The 14,971-nt window shown below is 42.9% G+C and overlaps 1 protein-coding gene across 3 annotated transcripts in view; it reads left to right on the forward strand.

Annotated features, from left to right (window-relative positions):
- Positions 1-14,971, forward strand: part of ARFGEF2 (ADP ribosylation factor guanine nucleotide exchange factor 2) — a 94,965-nt gene that overhangs the window by 52,907 nt on the left and 27,087 nt on the right. For all 3 annotated transcript variants that reach the window (XM_044918928.1, XM_044918927.1, XM_021685902.2), the window contains 6 exons: positions 615-773; positions 3,382-3,529; positions 4,529-4,628; positions 8,063-8,103; positions 8,208-8,377; positions 13,380-13,531. In XM_044918928.1, coding sequence (XP_044774863.1) covers positions 615-773; positions 3,382-3,529; positions 4,529-4,628; positions 8,063-8,103; positions 8,208-8,377; positions 13,380-13,531 — 770 coding nt within the window. The remainder of the gene's footprint in view (positions 1-614; positions 774-3,381; positions 3,530-4,528; positions 4,629-8,062; positions 8,104-8,207; positions 8,378-13,379; positions 13,532-14,971) is intronic.

The following is a 14,971-nucleotide window of genomic DNA, read 5'->3' on the forward strand; positions in this document are numbered from 1 at the left end:
ACAAAAACAATTCTCAAACTCTTAGGAAATTAGGAGGCTGTCGGTCCCATGCATCACTTCCTAAGTAAGAATTTGCACCCATTTATTTTGAAAAACTCAAATCTTCTATTCCCATGTATTTTACAGTTAGACATTTTCTTCTGTACCAAGACCACAGGCTTTGACACCAGACAGTCTGGGTTGCAGATCCTTTCTCTAGCCACGTGACATTGGCCCAGCTAACTCCTCTCTAAGACATGCTTGGTCTCCTCGGTAGAGTTGAGAAAATAGGCCTACCTTGCAAGATTGTTGCAGAAACTGGAGTGTATGTGGCAATCTTAGCATTCAACAGATTCCTCTCCTGCTCCCTCCAGAGGGAAGGGAACGTGGAATTTAAGTTTGAGGTCAGCTGCGAAGGAGAGAGCCGGCTCTCGGCCACATGGCACACAGGGATGTTCAGTAGCAGGAGGACGTCAGCACGGAATAACTGGCGTGTTGATGTGCGTGAAGCCCGTTAGGTGGTGTTTGTACAGAAGGTATCAGGAGCCCAGTGCACACACAGGCCTGTGGATGTGCCAACGGGCACGCTAAGAGTGGAATCTCAGCACGCTTTCTTGCTTGGACTTCCGTTGCAGTTGGAGCGAGATGCCTATGTTCAGGCTCTTGCTCGCTTCTCCCTGCTGACGGCCAGCTCCAGCATCACCGAAATGAAGCAGAAAAACATCGACACCATAAAGACGCTCATAACAGTGGCACACACCGATGGCAACTACCTTGGGAACTCCTGGCACGAGGTGCGTTTCCTTTGAAAGCCTGGCAAATGCCTTTTCTTAGTTAGATGGACTCCCAGCATTTTTCTGATTCAGTGTCCGTCTTCTATCTTTGGTCAATTCCAGTTCTGGAACTAGAGTCAAGCCTCGCTTTAACTCTGGGTTTTCCTTTATCCACATATCCTCACGTCTCTGAAAGTCAGCTTCTGGGGCTGTGGTGGGTGTGTTAAGATGCTCCATGTCACGGGGCAGCCCCCTCCCCAGCAGCTCCTGTTTGCACGTGAGCGCACTGCCCCAAGCCCTTGGGCTCCTCCTGGGAGCTCATAACGTCCCTGTGTAGATTTAGAAAAAGCTGGGGGCCTGATCTCTCTCCTAATCGTATCTGAAAAGGATAAAGAAAATTGTTAACATCCTGAGTAATAGAATTATGCAGGCGATTTATTTTCTGCTTTTTTCCCTTAAATTACATTACCTGATTTCTCTGGTGTCTGCACATATTGCTGCTTGCTTTAGGGAGAAAACTGAAAGAGTAGAGGTGAGTGTGCAGAGTGACGGGGACCGTGGGCACCTAGAGGGGACATGGCTGCCTCCTCCCCCGCGGGGTCGGTTCCTAAGGGGGAAGGCCCAGAGCTGGACTGCTGGGGTCCGGTGTGGGTGTGCAGCTCTGCCTGCGTGTGTGGCATGCAGGTCCCTTAGTCCCCGGGCCGCACCTTCGTGGGGTTGCCATGAGGTGAAGGGAGGTCATTTGCAGGGCTCAGAACTGCCTTTGACAGGTAGTGAGGGCTCAGGAGATGTTAGCCCACCTCTTCCCACTCATCTTGGCAGGTACCTTTGTCCCCTTTCACCCAGCCTTTCCTTTCTCCACCGCAACCCTGGAGTTTTCCATATTAGAAAAGATGAAGTTGTATGGGGTACGGGTAGGGAGGGCTGGTTGGTTGGGTTTTGTTTTCTGTTTTTGTTCTTTAAGTTATGTCTGTGCCCAGGGTGGGGCTCAAACTCAGGACCCCAAGATCAAGAGTCACATGCTCCACCAACTAAGCCAGCCAGGAGCCATTTTGTTGTTGTTTTTCTTTGTTTTGTTTTTAAGAAGTAATTTCCTGTTTTCTGAGGAGTCACAATACGTAGTGAATCAATAAATAGCTGCTTTCTCTCATAGAACTTTTTTTAATCTGGGAGGCATGATCTCGATGGGGTACCTGCAGGTTGCCAAGTATATAGCAGCACCTAGAAATGTTAAAATGAATTACCACCTATTTGATGGTCAGAAACCTTGAGAAACCAGGCTGGAGCCAAGAAGTCCTGGCCGCAAGTTGTTGACATACTTGAGACGCTGGCCATCCTCAGCTTCTGGAAAAGGGAGGGAGTTAATAACAGTTTACTGGTAATAATTTAGTGGTATCATTGTATGTGGAGTAATCAGGGCATGGCTCTTTCCAGTAGAATTAAATACCTTTCGCAGTCAACAGGACATTTATAAGTAACAATACCAAGCAGTGCTCAGTGCTATAGTGGACTCCCATACTCTGAGATTGGATCGTAACATCAACACAAAAAGCAAAACTCAGCTTTAGTCAGAAGTTCCCATGAAAATCCCTTAGGAATTTTTTACCTGGAGATCTCCATGCTGTCCCTCGATAAGTTTCTGGCGACCAGTTTTTCCTCCAGTAGAAGTCGAGACCCATTTCTGTTTCTTCAGATAAGCTCCAGTCGAGAAAAGGCTTGTGTGCAGGTATATCTTCTCCACCCCAGAACCACCCCATGGGGCCGGAAGCTACAGTCTTTTTTCCGACTGCACACCCATTCTAGGGCATGTTCTCCATTCATTCAGTTAACCAAACAAAAATCACCAGCTATTTTAAGTGCTGGGGATTCAGCAGTGAACAAGACAGTGTTGATGCCCTGTTGGTACTTAAGGCAGAGAACAAGAGAATATATGGCATAATGCCAAAAAGTGGTGAGGGCTAAGGAGGAAAGTAGTGTGACCAGGAGATGGTGGTAGAGACGGTGTGCATGCAGTCTGAGGGCAGTCAAGAGAGGTCTCTGAGGGACACGTGTCTGAGCTGGGAATCTAAGCTGGGAGTGAACCGTGGGGAAGAGCATAAGGAACATGTTCTAGGCATAAAGAACAGCAAATGCAAAGGCTTTGGGGATAGGACGAGACATGTCAAGTTAATGGAGCAGCAGGGAGGCTAGCATTTTGTGTCTGAGAGGTAGAATAGAAAGGAGGTGAGGGGGGCTAAGTCAGATCAGATGGCACACTTAATGGGTAGCACAGTGGGTGGGATTCCCTCCCTGCACCAGTCAAACAGCTTTTCTCTCTTTCTGGAGCATTTATCACATTTGCATAATTAAACATCTATATCGCATAACTCCATTGTACCAGCTTTTCTTTTAGTCATTTTCTCTTTTACTTTTTAACAGTTTGAAAAAAAAAAATAGTGGATTCTATCTTCCAGGCCTGCAGTCAGTGGGTTGCCTCGCGAGGACTAGGAAAACCATCCTGAGACTCTGGGATTTCATTCTCACCTGACGAAAAGCTGTGTGTTTCAAAGAGCTCTCGAATGACTAAGATTGCAGTGACCTTTTCAGGCCAGAAACGGGAACTCATTTCTTCACGCCTTCTTTTCATTAGATCTTGAAATGCATCAGCCAGCTGGAGCTCGCTCAGCTGATAGGAACCGGTGTGAAAACCCGCTACCTGTCTGGATCTGGGCGTGAAAGAGAAGGGAGCCTGAAGGGCCACACGTTGGTGGGAGAAGAGTTCATGGGCCTTGGCCTTGGTAAGACACCAGGCCCCACGGCTGGCCATCATGGAGTCACAAGTTAACCGGAATGAAACGCTTCTTGTCTCAGCAGGACTGTCACGTAAACCAGCTCTTCCTTGTGTGCCAGCTGACAGTATGTTTATTAATGGAAGTGGAAGTGCTGCTTTGGCTCTCTTAACTGATTAAACTGTTGAGTAAATGCCTATTTTATCAAATTCAGCAGGGTGCATTACTTTTCTTTCTATGCCTAGAAGTGTATTGGGGGTAGAAGCCATTTGCTTTAGAAGGGCTACAGCTTTAGTACCTAGTATTAGAGGAATGGGTATGTGTATCTCTAGATTTTGAAAAGTACATTACGTCTCTTCCATGTTCATTCTCCTGAAAGTGGAATGATTTCTCATTGAATCGAGAGGCTCCCGTCGGTGATCTAACAGGAAATAAGGCAAACAAAAGTGCCGGACCACATTCTAAGCACTCAGTTTATACATTTTAATTTGTCTAGGGCAGGCTCCTAGGTCCCACGTGCACTGATTGGAATAGGACAGGTTCACGGTTAAAACCACAGACTGTATGAAAGGGGGAAGCTGTAATAGCACCTGCTTCTTAGGGCGCGTGCAGGGACGGCTGGAGTGAAGTCCTGGAAAGCACACCACACATTGAGCAGGTATAAGCTGTCCCGTCTTCCAGGAGCTCTAAGTTAGTGCTGCTTAATTTTGTATTTGTTGTCCTAAATGTAGGCATTCAATACTATGAAAATGTGAAAGACTGAAGAAAGGGAGGTGGTTGGTACAAGCAAGGGAGCTTGTATTTTAAGAATAAGAATGTATTTTAAATGCCAAATGCCAAAACCTACATTTAATTTTATTCTGTCATCAGTTGAGGGTGTTTTTGTTTTGTTTTGCCTGCAAACCATTCTCTTATGTCTCTTGTCTCTGCATATTGATGGCACACAATACTTTGTTCTAAATACTTGACTGTTTTGAAGCAATGTTGATTTTGCACATTGTGTTTCAGGTAATTTGGTGAGTGGTGGAGTGGATAAGAGACAGATGGCCAGCTTCCAGGAATCGGTTGGTGAGACCAGCTCGCAGAGTGTGGTTGTAGCTGTAGACAGGTAATGATTTTGTTCTCCAGCGAAGCTGGACTATCCAGTAGCGTGGCACATCCTCTGTGTAGTTAGTGGATTCTTAATCTGTTTGACTCTTGTAAGTGTTGTGAGCTCTAGATCATTCAAACTAGGAAGTAGCACATGTGATCCACAGCTACTAATAACCTTCATGTTCATTTGTATTCGTGACCTTTTTAAAAACAAGCGTTTTTGCTTGTGCTGATGTTTTAGATTACCTTGTTCCCTTAACGGAAATTTCTAATTAAAAAAATTCCAAGAAGGGTTTAAGATGTAAAGCCTATCTACGAGTGAGAGGTGGCCACATTGATAGTTTGCATTTCATTTTCCTTAGAACCTTTCCATGATACCTGTTTACTTGAAACTAAACATCCACGAGAAATCTAGGTATTCTTATTCAAAGACATTCATTAGATAGCAGTATTTAAAATATGAATTTTCTAAAATGAATAAACTCCTGAAAAGTACCCTTGAATAATCATGTACACTGCTGTTCATGTGGTTAATGACGGATTCCACAGTATTAAATATAGACAGTGTTGAGGTGGTAGGAGTATAGAATTTGGGGCATAATTTGTATTGTTCTCAGAACAATCCTCTTAGTATTTAAAAATCTTTATTAGTGTATTTTGATTACCTTGTTCCTGTTGCTTCCCTGCTTCTCTCCAACAGAGATACTGTCTGTAACATACTTTTGATGGGTTTTCCTCACATTTTTCAGTTAGGTTTAGGCTAAAAGTACAAAATGTTTATTCTTCCATTAATCACAATTCTTGCTTTTCTGTTTCTCTGCATTAGCCAGATCATGGACAGTAGCAGTCTTGCCCGGCATCATTTTGTGTGCCATTACATTTTTTTAAATTGAGATATAATTCACATAGCACAAGACTTATTCTTTAAAATGTACAATTCAGGAGGAGCCTGGGTCGCTCAGTCAGTTAAGTGTCCAACTCTTGATTTCAGCTCAGGTCATGATCTCAGGTTGAAATCAAAGGAAAGATAATAACTCAAAAGGAGCTGAAGAAGTAAAGAGCACTGGTGAAGATGCCTGGGGAAATAATTCATTTGTAATTCATTTTATCTATCTGATTTGAGAATGGCGAAAATAATCGTCATTAATCTGTGTTGATGGGCAGGTATGTGTAAACAAAAAACTTACATAGCAACAGCACAAAGGAGAGGGCAGAGAATGGAGCAATATAGGAGCCAGGATGTTTCATACTACTAAAATTAAGTAGACATTAATTCAAACTCAAATGTTAAAAGTTAAGATGTTATTAATCATTCCCAAGTCAATCAGTAAGAAAAACACTGAAAAAATACAGTAAAAGAAACAAGGAGAAAGTAGAATGATACACTAGAAAATTTCTTAACACATAAGAAGGCAGTGATAATGAAGGAATGGGGAACAAAAACGACACAACAGATATTTATAAAAAGAGAAAAAGAGCAGATCTAAATTCTACCCATCAACAATTAAATTATAATTAAATGTAAATAGATAAAACACTTTAATCCAAAGGAAGAGATTGGTGGAATGGACTAAAATAAACACGGTCCAACCATCTGCTTTCCAAAGGAACTCACTTTATTTTTTTTTATTATTTTTTTTAAGTAAGCTATAATGCCCAGTGTGGGGCTTGAACTCATAACTCTGAGATCAAGAGTCACATGCTCTACCAACTGAGCCAGCCAGGCGCCCTCACTTTAGATTCACTTTAGATTCAAAGACACAAACAGGTTGAAAGTAGAAGAATAAAAAAGACATAGCATATCAAAAAGTAGCCAAAAGAGAACTGGGGTGGCTGCACCAATGTAAGACAAGAGATTGAAAAATCATTAGTAGAGACAAAGAACATTTTATAATATAAAAGGTTTAATCTGTCAAGAAAACATACAAACATATATGCATCTAACAACAAAGCCCCAAAGTCACACGGCAGAACAAATAAAACTGAAAGGGAGAAATGGACAAGACAGCAATGCCCAGAATCAGCAAATCTATAAAGACAGAATGAAGATTAGCGGCTATAGGGGTTGGCAGGGGAGGAAATGGGGAGTGACTGATAGTAAGTACAGGCTGATGAAAATGCTATGAAATTCGATAATGGAATAGCTTCTCGGCCTTTTGGCTAAGACCAAGTGTGAAATTTGATAGTGGTGATGACCACACGAGTCTGAATATACTAAAACCCACTGAATTGTATACATATATTTTAAAGATTTATTTATTGAGAGAGAGAGAGAGCCCCCACAAGAGAGCACACGTGCGTGAACAGAGGGAGGGGCAGAAGGAGAGGTAGAGGGAAAGAATCTCAAGCAGACTCCCTGCAGAGCGTGATCTCATGACCACTATCTCTGCTCATTTAGCTTTAGTGATCAGCTAAGAATTAGACAAAGAGGGGCACCTGGGTGGCTCAGTCAGTTAAGCATCCGACTCTTGATTTTGGCTCAGGTCATGATCTCAGGGTCCTGGATCAAGTCCTGCGTTGGGCTCCCTGCTCAGCAGGGAGTCTGCTTGTCCCTCTCCCTTGCTCTTCTCTGTCTCGCTCTTCTCTCTTTCACTCTTCTCTCTCTCAAGTAAATAAATAAAATCTTAAAAAAAAAAAAATTAAGCCTTCTGTGCATGTCTCATTCCCAGCTTTTCCTTTTAAGTTTTTGGCGGGGTCCTTGTTTACCCCGGTTGTGACTGCCACCTCAGCTAGTTACTACAAATTGCTTTTGACAAAAGCCCCAGGGAAAAGACTATTTGCACCAAACGAGGTCTGAGTCAAAGACAGATCCTGGAAAGGAGGGTTTCCAGGGTACTGCCAGGCAGGTCACATAATGTCACTTCTTTGAGACTGGTGTTTTGGGGGAAATTCCAGGACAGTTGTGTTCTCTCCTGTGGAACTAAGTTGCTGGTTTCGCAGTTACCGTGACTTCAGAGCTGTTGGCTTTCAACATTCCTGAGGAATTGAGAAGACAGAAATAGGCCAGCCTAAAACACCATAATAGTCTCTATTTATACCAAAATTGAGCCATTTTTCTTGAATAAACATTTTACCGGCCTTTGGTAATTTCCAGAGTTCAGTCCTCAAAGAGTTGGTTTGGGTAACTTTTTTCTGCTAGTTTTTTTTGTTTGTCTTATGGAGCAGCAGCTTTTTGGAGGTCCTCACTCTCCCACTCCCACTGTTGTGACATCACATGCTGTTACATTTTACTCTCCCTTCCTCCTTTTGATGTGTCACTTTTTCTTTCTACCATTATAGGCATCTGTGCTCTGGGTTCACTGACCAGTTTTGTACCTCTGATGCCTCGGTCATTTATTTTAGTGGAGGTGCCAGACCTGAAATGCTTCCTTTTTGCCTTTTCTTCAGTGTTTGAAATTGAAACACAGCTTCCGAATCTAACTTTTATTGTGTCTGGAATTATCTCCCTAGAATTTTTACTGGATCTACTAGACTGGATGGAAATGCCATAGGTATGTATTTGTCACTCACGTGTGACAACTACACAATCCTCATGTTGTGGCTGTCTGGCCATTACTAATGAAGCCTCGCATGTGTTGTTGGGTCTGGCCTGTAGTTGACTTTGTCCGCTGGCTGTGCGCCGTGTCCATGGACGAGCTGGCTTCCCCGCACCACCCCCGCATGTTCAGCTTACAGAAGATTGTGGAGATATCATACTACAACATGAATCGGATCCGGTTGCAGTGGTCACGAATATGGCATGTGATTGGAGATCACTTCAATAAGGTAACTCTTCAAATTCAAAAACCACTCCATCGGTGTCCAGAAAAAGGCAGGCAACTATACTCAAGGAGGAAGTGAGAGAGAGTTTAGGTAGCTATACAGCTTTCCCTGTTATCCAAAAGTAGAACGTTGCTATGAAACCTTTCATAAGCCGAGATGGTATAAAGCAGAGAGGCAGTTACCATTAATTTATATGAAAAAATTGTTGAGCATTCCCACACCCCAAAAATAACCTTTCTTAGGCTTTTCTGATACTTTAGGACACATCTTGCTAACAATGCACAGAACCGAGATAAAGCCCAAATGCTCACTGACACAGTTCAGAGCGCTGGTGGCTTAATGCTGAGATGCTGAGTGGAGTTCGCGGGGAAGGGACTTGGCAGCACCCCTCCTGCTGCCGGCCGCGTGCTGCCTCTGTAGCAGCTCGCTGCAAAACAAATGCTGAATGTCATTTTCACTTTTCACGTTTCTTTTGTAAAAGCAAAAATCCTCTTTGGATTTTTTTTTTGGTTAGTGAAAATAGATACTAAGGTAGGTCTTTCATAAAAGCAAAGTGGTACCTGGGGCGCCTGGATGGCACAGTCAGTTAGGTGTCCGACTCTTGATTTCAGCTCAGGTCATGATCTCATGGTGGTGAGATTGAGCTCCTGCATCAGGCTGTGTGCTCAGTGTGGAATCTGCTTGGGACTCTCTCTCTCCCTTTTCCTCTGCCCCTCTTCCTCCCCGCTCAAGCAAATGAATAAATCTTAAAAAAAAAAAAAAAAAAAGCAAAGCAGTGCAGTGTGACATTGCATGAAGCAGAGGATACTCATAATTCATTTTACCTGTGGAGCATATTTAGGTATTGCTAGAACTCGTGGAGTATGAAATTAAAATCTTAGTGGTATTGGGGCGCCTGGGTGGCTCAGTCGTTAAGCGTCTGCCTTCGGCTCAGGTCATGATCCCAGGGTCCTAGGATCGAGCCCCGCATCGGGCTCCCTGCTCGGTGGGAAGCCTGCTTATCTCTCTCCCACTCCCCCTGCTTGTGTTCCCTCTCTCACTGTTAAATAAATAAAATCTTAAAAAAAAAAAAAAAATCTTAGTGGTATTAAAAATACTTTAACATCCCATATCCAGGATCTAGGCTAACACCACAAAATCATGTAGTCACTGGACAAGCATTGATGTTTGAACACATGGCAAAATCCTCTAGTGTCTTCTGAATGACCAGAGATTAAGTTATGTTCCATATAGTTTCACTGTTAATGTCACTGTTGCTTATATTCTGGCTTTTGTTGCCACCACTCTTCTGAAACCTTTGTTGAGAAAACTAACATTCATTCATTCATTCATTCATTCATTTTAAAGATTTCCTTACTTACTTGAGACAGAGCATGCATGCATGCAAGCTAGGGGAAAGGCAGAGAGAGAGAGAATCTCAAGCAGACTCCCCACTGAGCATGGAGCCTGACATGGGGCTCCATCCCACAACCCTGAGATCATGACCTGTCCGAAATCAAGAGTTGGTGCTTAACCAACTAAGCCACCCAGGCACCCCTAGAAAACTAACATTTATTTTTACATCAAAAACAGGCTAAAGATTTGTGTGTTCTAAAACTGACAACTACTGAGAGAAAACCAGACTACCCTTGTTCCTCTCCGCTAGAGGTTTTATCACGTACATATAGGCACATGCACACATAAAGACTTTTAAAAGTCAGAATGTATATGTATTGTGTGTGTGTGTATGCATCTGTGATTCCATTAACTTCTTAAAAGAAAAGTGATAGCTTAATAGCACTATTTCCTACCAAAACATACTCCATGATTTCAAAGCAATTTTCTCACTCCTGGAGATGAAGAGTTGTAATACAGATGCTTAAAAGTACTGTGAGTAAAAAACAGTTTATCCAAAAGAGAATTGCACTTTCTCCATTGAATGGAAGAAACTTATAAAAAGAAGCAGGTTGACCTTTCATCTGAATCCTCAGGGAGGACACAGCCACGAGAGCCTGCACATGACCCCGAGCACCTGTTTGTCGAGTGAATGGTAGCACTGTCACCTAGAGTAATCACCCAGCTCAGCAACCATCTTTCTCACTGTTCTGGATAAATAACTTCCTAGTGGACCAGTTGACTTAATTGGTGTGAAATTGCTTGAGAAAGGGAATGCGAACCATTACCATTACTGTACCTTAGGTTGTATTCTCATTCAAGCCTGTGACCACTAAGCTGGAGCAGACATTGCTCACTTGTTCCGTGAAATCTTTCCACTAGCAGCCGTGGAATCCTTTTTTCTCTCAGAAGTAATAATCCAAAAGTGTTTTGGTAGTCTTTCCCAGCTTTTCGGAGTCTGGATTTCATGTTCAGTGGGACTTCTTCAGGAGAGAACATCAGTTTGTACAAGTTACTTTTCCCATCTGCAATTCTGTTGTCAAGACTCTTTAGGTGCCAGTCCTCGGTTATCTGTGGGACACTTACGGGCAGCTCAGGATGTAGGCTGACAGATAGTAATGAGACATTTCATGGTTGTCACCTTCATTACCAGTGTCTGTTCCATCTCATCAGAGCCACTAAGCACAAAGTTGTGGAAAACTCAGTTGCTCCCTCTGGGAGTCTTCATTCTTTCTACCACCTCAGGAAGATGTTCTGCTTGTCTATAGTTTACCTACTTTTAGAGACTGGAGTTATGGGTATATATTTGGTTGGCTGGACGTATTTCTTTTTAACTGCCAAATGTTACTCCGTGTAATAAGAATCTCGTAGGTTTGAAGAAGCGAATGGCTGAGTACAGCTGTAACTTAGCTCTTGGCATTCTAGCAGAGCCTTGGGAACAGTCCCATGTTTCTCTTCTAAATTAGGACACGTGTGCGTCCTGGGGTGTGCAGAGCTGCACGATAAGCATGGAGTGTATTCTTGCTACAGGATTTCCTGAATCCTGATGTTTAGGAGAGGAATACTCTTTTTATTAGTATTTAATTTAATGAACATGACATAAACATCTTAAAAAAAAATTACCGTTAAAACCGCGTTTGGGGGCGCCTGGGTGGCTCAGTTGGTTAAGCGACTGCCTTCGGCTCAGGTCATGATCCTGGAGTCCCGGGATCGAGTCCCGCATCGGGCTCCCTGCTCGCCAGGGAGTCTGCTTCGTCCTCTGACCCTATCCCCTCTCATGTGTGCTCTCTCTCTCTCATTCTCTCTCTCTCAAATAAATAAATAAAAAAATCTTTAAAAAAAAAAAAAAAAAAACCGCGTTTGACCATCACCACTCCCCTATTGAACCCTGCCCAAAACTAATTATTACCAGTTTGGTATATACCCTGACATTTTTCTATGCACGTGTATATGTATATACTCACAGAAATACAGATAATATTGTCTTGGTTTCTTTTGCTTTTTTGAAAAAAAAAAACATAATTGGTATTGCACATATCATTTTGTAACTTGCTTCCTCCACTTAGCAAGGAATCTTAAATATTTAACTATGTTATTAGTATGTATGAGTTTATTCTTTTTTAGATTGTGGTAAAATACACATAAAATTTTTCATTTTAACCGTTTATAAGTGTACAGTTTATTAGTGTTAAGTACACTCACATTTTGTGCAACAGATCTGAGGAGCTCTTTTTTCAGAAATCTTGTAAAATGGAAACTCCAAACCCGCTAAATACTAGCTTCCCATTCCTTCCTCTGCCCTGCCCCTTCCCCCAGTCCAGGGTAACCACCATTCTGCTTTCTGTCTCTATGAATTTGACTACTCTCGCTACCTCATATAACTGGAATCATGCAGCATTTGTCCTTTTGTGACTGGTTTCTTTCACTTGGCATGATGTCCTCAAGGTTCATCCATGTTGTAGCATGTGATAGAATTTTCTTCTTCTTTTTTTTTTTTTAAAGGCTGGACGTATTTCTTTTTAACTGCCAAATGTTACTCCGTGTCTGTGAACATACCCTTATGTAACTATTTCCTGTTGATGTTTCCAATTTTTCTTTATTTGAAGTGATATTGCAACATTACTTCTGTTAAAAATAAAACCTTTTCAGGTCAGACCACATGCCAGTGAAATTTCTTGCTTGGAGCAGGCTACTGCAAGATGCCCCAGATCCTTGGCAGGGGTTCTGGTCGGAAACATTCCCTTGCTCTGCTTGAGGGATTCTTCTTGAGGGAAATGTCTGAGAAGCGCCAACCAAATACATATCCATAACTCCAGTCTCTAAAAGTAGGTAAACTATAGACAAGTACAATTTTAAGGAAATTGAAAAGCCTTAATATTTGTGCTGAATTTTTTGAGGCCGACAATACTCATTTATAATCAGGCAACAGATATAGGCAAGTATGAAAAGGATTTACAGAGGGGCACCTGGGTGGCTTAGTCGATAAAGTATCTGCCTTCGGCTCAGGTCGTGGTCCCAGGGTCCTGGGATTGAGCCCCACATCGGGCTCCCTGCTCCATGGGAAGCCTGCTTCTCCCTCTTCCACTCCTCCTGCTTGTGTTCCCTCTCTTGCTGTCTCTCTCTCTGTCAAATAAATAAATAAAATCTTTAAAGAAAAAAAAAAAAAAGGCTTTACAGAGACTTTAAAGTCTTTTGACCTGTCCTGTATACTTGGATAAAATTAATTAGCACGTGGGGAATTGTTTAACGGGTATAGAGTTTCAGCTTTGCTAGAGTTCTGGAGATGTGGTGCACAACAATGTGGATGTCCTTAACACTACTGAACTGTGTGCTTCAAAATGGTTAAGATGGTAACTTTTGGGTCTTATGTGTATTTTGCCACAATCTTTAAAAAATTAAATAGCACATTTGAAAGCATTTTTAATTAAATGTGCAGTACTGGTCTTTCATCATTAAACTTAAAACAGAATTGTCCAGGTCATAGCCAAGAAACACCATTTTCTTTTCTCCTTAGGTGTGTTTTTTCAGAGCATTTGTTCTGAAGGCAGGCTGTCCATTCTTGATGTTCAGAAGCCCACATCCACAATTGTTGTACTGTGCCTATCTCACCTCGCCTCCCATTTCTGCTCAGGTTGGCTGTAACCCCAATGAAGATGTGGCGATCTTTGCTGTTGACTCCTTAAGGCAGCTCTCTATGAAGTTTCTCGAGAAGGGAGAATTAGCCAACTTTCGTTTCCAGAAAGATTTTCTGAGGCCCTTTGAGCATATCATGAAGAAAAACAGGTATGTGCCTTGTCAAATTCCCCATTGGAGGCCTAAAAAGACCTCCTAACGCTAATCACACAATATTTTCTTCCTTTGTTGATGGAAACAGGTAAAATGAACAGACTGATTCACATGTATTGTTTCTAAGTACGTCACTGAGATCTGCGTGTGACCTTTCCCAGAAGGACAGATGACACCACCACAACTAGTAGAAATGTGCCATGCATTCTTACTGGGGTGGGTGCTGACGTTGTTCAGAGAAAGAGCCACTGCTGAGGCATCCTAAAACAAGGTCAAGAGGGGCATTTGGGTGGCTCAGTCATTAGGCGTCTGCCTTCGGCTCGGGTCATGATCCCAGGGTCCTAGGATTGAGCCCCACATCGAGCTCCCTGCTCAGCGGGAAGCCTGCTTCTCCCTCTCCCACTCCCCCTGCTTGTGTTCCCTCTCTCGCTGTGTCTCTCTCTGTCAAATAAATAAAAATCTTAAAAATAAACAAAACAAGGTCAAAAATTATGTGACCCATCATTTCTGCCCCAGGAGGGTGATAGAAGAGATCAGGACAGCTGTACCTGTGAAGGACTCGCCCTGTTCATGCGTTCACTTGGCCTGTATTACTACAGCCTACCGGCTGCTAGTACTGGTCTGAGTGCCAAGTATACAGAACTAAAGAAAACAGTCAAAAATTCCTGTTTTCATCTGGCCCTGATTTAATCATCATGGGTACACCATATCCTCTTTACTTTTATATGTGTTTGAAGTTTTCCATAATGAAAGTAAATGGTAAATCCTTGTTTAGAAGGGCGCCTGGGTAGCTCAGTCAGTGAAGCATCTGCCTTTGGCTCAGGTCGTGATCCCGGGGTCCTGGGATCAAGCCCCGCATCAGGCTCCCTGCCCAGCAGGGAATCTGCTTCTCCCTCTCCCTCTGCCCCTGCTGATGCTTATGCGCACGCACTCTCTCTCTCTCTCTGTGAAATACATAAGTAAAATCTAAAAAAAAAATCCTTGTTTATATTCCAGTGAGATAGATAAACAAGTAAATAAATGTTTAAATCAAGGTAAGGGGATAAGACTAGAAGCACTCCTTTATACAGGGCAGTCAGCCGAGATGCATTTGGTAAGTTGACCCTTAAAGTGAGGAACGAGCCAGGAGTGGCTGTATGTGGTTTTGGGAAAAGTGTTGTGAGCAGAGGGAAGAGCAAGAACAAAACCCTGCGGCAGAGTGTCCTTGGCATAACGAGGAGGAGCAAGGAGGCCAGGGTAGCCGGGCAGAGTGAAAAAGGCAGAAAGTCCTGGAGGATGAAGCCCTAGTGGTGGCAGAGTGCCTGAGGCATGGAGGAACTGTCAGCCTTTGTCAGCACTTTGGCTTGTTCTCTGTGAAAGACAGAAGCCGTTGGAGGCTTTTGAGCAGAGAAGTGAAATAGTCGGACATATGTTAAGGGATCATCCTGCGTTTATCCG

Source organism: Neomonachus schauinslandi, chromosome 10 (assembly GCF_002201575.2).
Source record: "Neomonachus schauinslandi chromosome 10, ASM220157v2, whole genome shotgun sequence".
Classification (NCBI taxonomy): Eukaryota; Metazoa; Chordata; class Mammalia; order Carnivora; family Phocidae; genus Neomonachus; species Neomonachus schauinslandi.